Source organism: Ictidomys tridecemlineatus, chromosome 10, assembly GCF_052094955.1.
Source record: "Ictidomys tridecemlineatus isolate mIctTri1 chromosome 10, mIctTri1.hap1, whole genome shotgun sequence".
Lineage (NCBI taxonomy): Eukaryota > Metazoa > Chordata > Mammalia > Rodentia > Sciuridae > Ictidomys > Ictidomys tridecemlineatus.
In genome coordinates, this window is record NC_135486.1 from 9186545 (window position 1) to 9192083 (window position 5539).

At 35.5% G+C, this 5539-nt stretch overlaps 1 protein-coding gene across 7 annotated transcripts in view; it reads right to left on the minus strand.

The window, feature by feature from the left end:
• Window positions 1-479: 479 nt before the first annotated feature.
• Window positions 480-5539, minus strand: part of Cop1 (COP1 E3 ubiquitin ligase) — a 173350-nt gene continuing 168290 nt past the window's right edge. For all 7 annotated transcript variants that reach the window (XM_078022366.1, XM_078022365.1, XM_078022363.1 and 4 more), the window contains 2 exons: window positions 2915-2959; window positions 480-815 (listed from right to left, as the gene is read on the minus strand). In XM_078022366.1, coding sequence (XP_077878492.1) covers window positions 798-815; window positions 2915-2959 — 63 coding nt within the window. In that variant the 3' untranslated portion in view covers window positions 480-797. The remainder of the gene's footprint in view (window positions 816-2914; window positions 2960-5539) is intronic.

The following is a 5539-nucleotide window of genomic DNA, read 5'->3' on the forward strand; positions in this document are numbered from 1 at the left end:
AAGTCTGCCCCTCCTATTTCCCAGCCAGCCTGTTTATTCACATACATGTGTGGCTGCTCTCCTGTAAGAGCTGAATAGCTCTGACACAGCCACATGGCCCTGCAAAGCCTAAAATATTTACCATCATGCCTTCCCAGAAAGTCTGCTCACCCTTATCCAAATCACTGTCTAACCCTGGATGGGTTATCTATAATTTTTATAAAATAAATTGACTTGTTTGACATTTAGGGTATGTATATGTGACATTTAAAAGGCAAAGAGAACTAGTTATTGTAATCTTTTCTATTATTGTAAACATTAAGTTCTCTGGAAGATACCCATATACTTTGTTTTGTTTAAGTTGATATACATAATTTCAAAATGGCTGGGAAATATGGATCTTAAAATTATCCACTAAAACATTCCTCTGTAATTCATGTGTGCAACTTCTTGAAAAAAGTATCTCTCATTACATTTGACAAAACTTTTCCCAGCTCAGCTGTGGCTCAATAAACTTTTATTATTTTTTGTTATTTATTTTTATTCAAAAGAATTTGTTTCCCTATCACAAAAATTAGATAACCACACCACCAACAGCAGCAAAGTCCATGGAGTTACATTGATGGCGGAGAGTTCGCTGGGCATTCCCAATGTCCCAAGGTCATAAAGAAGGAAAAAAAGGAAATAAAGTACTCAAAAGAATACAAATCCCATGATGATTTTGGGGCTAGACTTCATGTGACATTCGTTTCTTCTCTCATTGTCAGCTGCAGATGTATTAGGCAGGATCAAACACACCCTCGACTTCAGTAAACCCTTCATACCAACTCTAGCACCTAATGGGGAAAAAAAGGATTAGTGTTATATAATAGCTTTACAACATAAAAGTGACTCTTTATTGTATTTACCAGTGCAAACTAAATAAAAAATGTTTACCACCTGGTTATAATGCTAACGAATTTGAAGGGATTGAACATAAGCCCTTTCTTACGTTCAAATCAACCACTATACGAACTCTTTCAGATTAATTATCTCCATTTTAATTAGGGAGCCTTCAAGATAAAACATGTATAAATGAACTGGCTGATACGTGGCATGGATATACATTTATGGAATGTCTATTGGTATTCTTCCACATTTTAAAGAAAACTTGAAACATTACTATTTAGGATATAATCTATTACTTCTATTGATAAGCACTAGTTTGATCAAACCACTGACCAAACACCAGTGATCAAGGTATATAGCACATAAAACTTTGCCTTTTTCTACTAGTTTTTTCATTTTCTGGTTAATCATTTGGTGTCAAGGTATTTTGTTAGTTTTTAGTGTTAAAGCAATACCCTCTCATAAAAATAAGTTGTGATATTGCTACAACTAAAGATAAGAAAAAGTGGGAGCAAATAGCTAAGAAAAGACCATGAACACAAGGATAATTATGAGACACTGTCAAAAAGAATTAAGTTACAAGGAGACTAAAATTTTGGGGGGCAAAGATGTAAAGAAGCAACCTTTGCTACTCTGCTAAGGTTTAACTTGACTGTTGGAATGATGTCTTTATATTGGACAAGTAAGCTACTTAACATAAGAGGTCTAAACTGTTTTTAAAAAGCTTAGATTTATCAATGAGGCTCTATGAGTATGAATGTAGCTTTGAATTCCTGCAGAGATCTTAGTAATTTCAATTGATCCAAAGGCCAAACTTGTTGAAGAGTAAGGTTTCTTTTTGTTAACTCATGCCATTCCATGAGGCTAAGATAAAGAGAGACCCAAAGAGTAAAAAAGAGATAATTAAATCAGAGATTCTAAGACCTTCTATCTTGCTTGAGGCTTCAAAATATAACAAATGTTAATCATTTCAAAAACCTAGTTTTCATTTAAGCTGTCCATGGTTTTTCTTTAGAAGAGGCTTTAGAGAAACTAGCTGTCTAAAAAGTAGTCACCGTGTGAATTAGTTTGACCAGTTCAATGCAGTTCTGCTTTGAGTTTGCCCATTTCCTCACTATCGTACTTGTTAGGACTGAATTTTCTCCCTTGATGGCTGGGTTATTCTCTACTTAGGATGAGCTGAAGGAATTCATGGCAAATTCAATACCCATTGGCAGGTAAAGTAGATACGTTATATAAAAAAAAATGCTTCCTGATATTTCATGAAAAAATATGTGGAAAGAGAGGAATATGTGCTAATCAAATCCATGTACTAAAAGCCACCCAAATGGTGTTTTGTTTAGAAAGTTTGTTTTGCTTAGCTCATAATTTGCTTATCTAAGGTATTATGCCCAAGGGCTAACCTATCCAATAGTATAAGTGGATAACATTTTTATTTTTTTGAGCTCCTAACTACAAAGGAAAATCTGTGGAAAACTGTATCATGAGTTTATGACTGAGACTACCAAGGGGCGCTCAAATTTTCAGATTATAGTAACGGCATCACATGATCAACCAATTTTCAACTGAACGCTAAATTTTTTTCCCACACTCTCAACTCCCACCTTGACAAGTGAAGAAAAACCTGTTTGTCAGGAAAGAAAAGGAAGAGAAACATGAAGAAAAGTAAAATGAGAGTAAGATAAATTTAAATCTAGTGGATGTATATGCACCTCCTGCTGTATTTGGACCTGGGCAGGGAATGTCCTTTGGTTAGCTACAGTGTAAGAGAAGAGAAGCTCAACAGCGCTTGGCCCACTGTGAATGCTTCAGTCTTTTTCATCTGACCATCTATCAATCCATACAGCATTCATAAACCTCAACAAGTACTACCACCTCCACAGCTGCAAGCTCTTTCTTTCCCCTACAATCAAGCCATTTACAAGGAGACAGAGACCCATAATCTGAAATGACCTACAAGGTTCACTACAACTGTATATTTCCATGATCTTTTTATAGTCTAAAAATGGATCTGAGTTTAAAAATCGAGATCTAAAAAATACCTTACCTTAATTGTACCCTGACTGTTAGCAGCAATCAGCACATTGGACTCCTGGAAAAGAACAAAAACTTTTAAAGTACAGTCAAGAGAATGATTTCTTCTTCATCCTTCTTTCTTCACTTCACCCTAAGCTACCAATAGAATCTAGAGTGGAGAGCCAATTTTTAATATGCTTTTAACTATGGAGTTTTAAACATAAAACCACATATTTTGAGAATTAAGTTTTAATTTTAAAAAGCCAGGATTAAGAAAAGTTTTGAATATAAAGAAAAATAAAAGGGAAAAGGACAGCCAATGGAAAGAAGCCAAGAAAAACAAAAAATGAGATAAAATACAAATGACTTTAGAAAAACAAAATGAGCAACTGCTTTCCCAAAACATTCCTCTTTCATTCGTTTTCACCATTCAATACCAGTAACTGATGTAAATGCTGCCAATAACTTTGGCACAAGTCTCTATGAAAAAACATTTATAATTAAGAAAACAAGAAAATGGGAATGCTTGTCTTGAGAAAAAAGACTATCTTTTAAAAAATATTCTATCATCAATACACATTATTAATAGCCTTGGTGATTAACTGAATGAGAATTTATGTCCTGAAGTATATTTTCATATTCTATACCTTAGGGGGAAAACATTTCTCTGGAAAGTAGGAAAGGCAGGAAAAGGAATAGTCTAGAATGATTCATCAAGGAAGAATCTCAGAAAGCAGGAAGAGTTGTGTCATCCTTCTGTTAGAAATGGGGCATCTAATAGGGCTCTGGAATTTGGAAGGGTCTTTTGCTCTCCAGGATAGAGAGCTGAGGGGTGAACTGATTCAAGACTGCCAGAGGGGTCATGTGGTTGACAGAAAGACCAAATATGATGGTAACTATGAGAAATAGTGGTTCAACTTCAATGAAGCATGGGATCAACCTGAATATCCTTCAGGCTTCAGGACCAAGTGATACAGAGAAAAAAGCTTTTGGTCCAAATGCTGGAAAAGTTACTTCAGCCTAGTTAACAATTTTATTTCCTTAATATGGTATAGGAATTTTAAACCACCTTACTTTTTTCTTATTTTTAGTAAAGCTACTTTTGAAAATTGCTCATCTTGTTACTATAGGCATATAAGGAAAGACAAGTTTTTCTATTATCCCAGAATTTTGGGTGAAATTAGAATACTTTTAGGAATCACAATTGGAGTTAGTTTACATGTCCTCTTTGGGGAATTACAGACTGTCTCAGGGATTTAATAGAATCAGTACTTCCATATTGGAGGTTTCAGGTGAGGGGACCAATGATCTTTTGGTGATCTCAATTTAGAAAGTGGTTGGAGAAAGTTTGGGGTCTCCTTAGGAAATTTAACTCACTCTGAGCTAGTGAGAAAGCAGAATTTCTATGCTTGACTCAGAAGCCTGCAAAAAGAGAAACTGTATGAAATTTCTTTCTAACAAAAACTTAAAGCTGTGCTTTGAAACTGCCACTACAGACTCAGAAAAATGATTCTCCCTTAAAAATCATCCAGAAATGAGGTCAAAAATAGCACTAATCAGTCTTGTTGCTATTTAAGAAGATTCCAGTTTCCAAGAAAGCTACTGCCAGGAGCTGCCACCACTATATGCTATCATGCATTGTTCTCTCTGTTATGTGAACACAAAATATCATGACAACATGACAATCAAAAGCTTCATCTCTTTCTGCCATTTATGTTCTAGTCACTTTTTAATACAAAGGAGGAGGGTAGCAAAACCTGATAAAGATGAGGACTCATTTGATGGTGGCAGGGTACCCATTTCTGCCCAATACAGGGATTATAAATAACATAATTCAAAAATGATTTCTGGTGGAAGGAAAACTTGGTAAAGGTTGAATATCCCTTATCTGAAAGAATTGAGATCAGAAGTGACTTGGATTTTGGAATATCTGCCTAAACATAAGATATCTTGTAAATGGGACCAGTCTAAACATGAAATTCATTTACATTAGATATAAACCTTATAGACACACACAGTCTGAAGGTAATTTTATAGACCACTTATTGGTGTTCAAAATGCTTCAGAGTTTAGATTTTTGGATTAGTGATGCTTGATCTGTATTATCTTACGGTATAAGATTAGGCTCCATATAAAAAATGTAATTTATCTAGATAATCACAGAGAGGAGGTCTAAAGTCTGTACTACACTAAAGAAAAGAAGACTTCTGATAACTACCCACTATGAAGAAACCCTTTCTTTTTGTAACCCTAGCACTGAAGCCAGATTTAAAGATAGGTAGTTAGTGTAGTTAGGTAAATCCGGTCTAATAAAGAGTAAGATAAACAAAATGGAGGCTATTATGGAGAATGGAGTCTAGGAAACCAGAGTAGCACTTGGGGAAATTGAAATGTTAGTGTCCCCAAGGCCTGGGAACCCATCCTAAGGAACTGTTAAAGAAGTAGCTCCCAGCAAACAGGGAAATGCTAATCAAAAGCTGCCCCAGGCCCTTCCTGCCCAGATTACTCCTTCAGGCCTCCTATCTCCCACCTTTTGGCCTTCCCACCTGCATTCTATCACTGTAAGATAAAGGGAAACAAAAGACCGAGTGTGGGAAAGCTGAAAGCAGACCTTAGCTATAAAAAAGGGAAGACCTCATCCTTCCATAGATTCGCC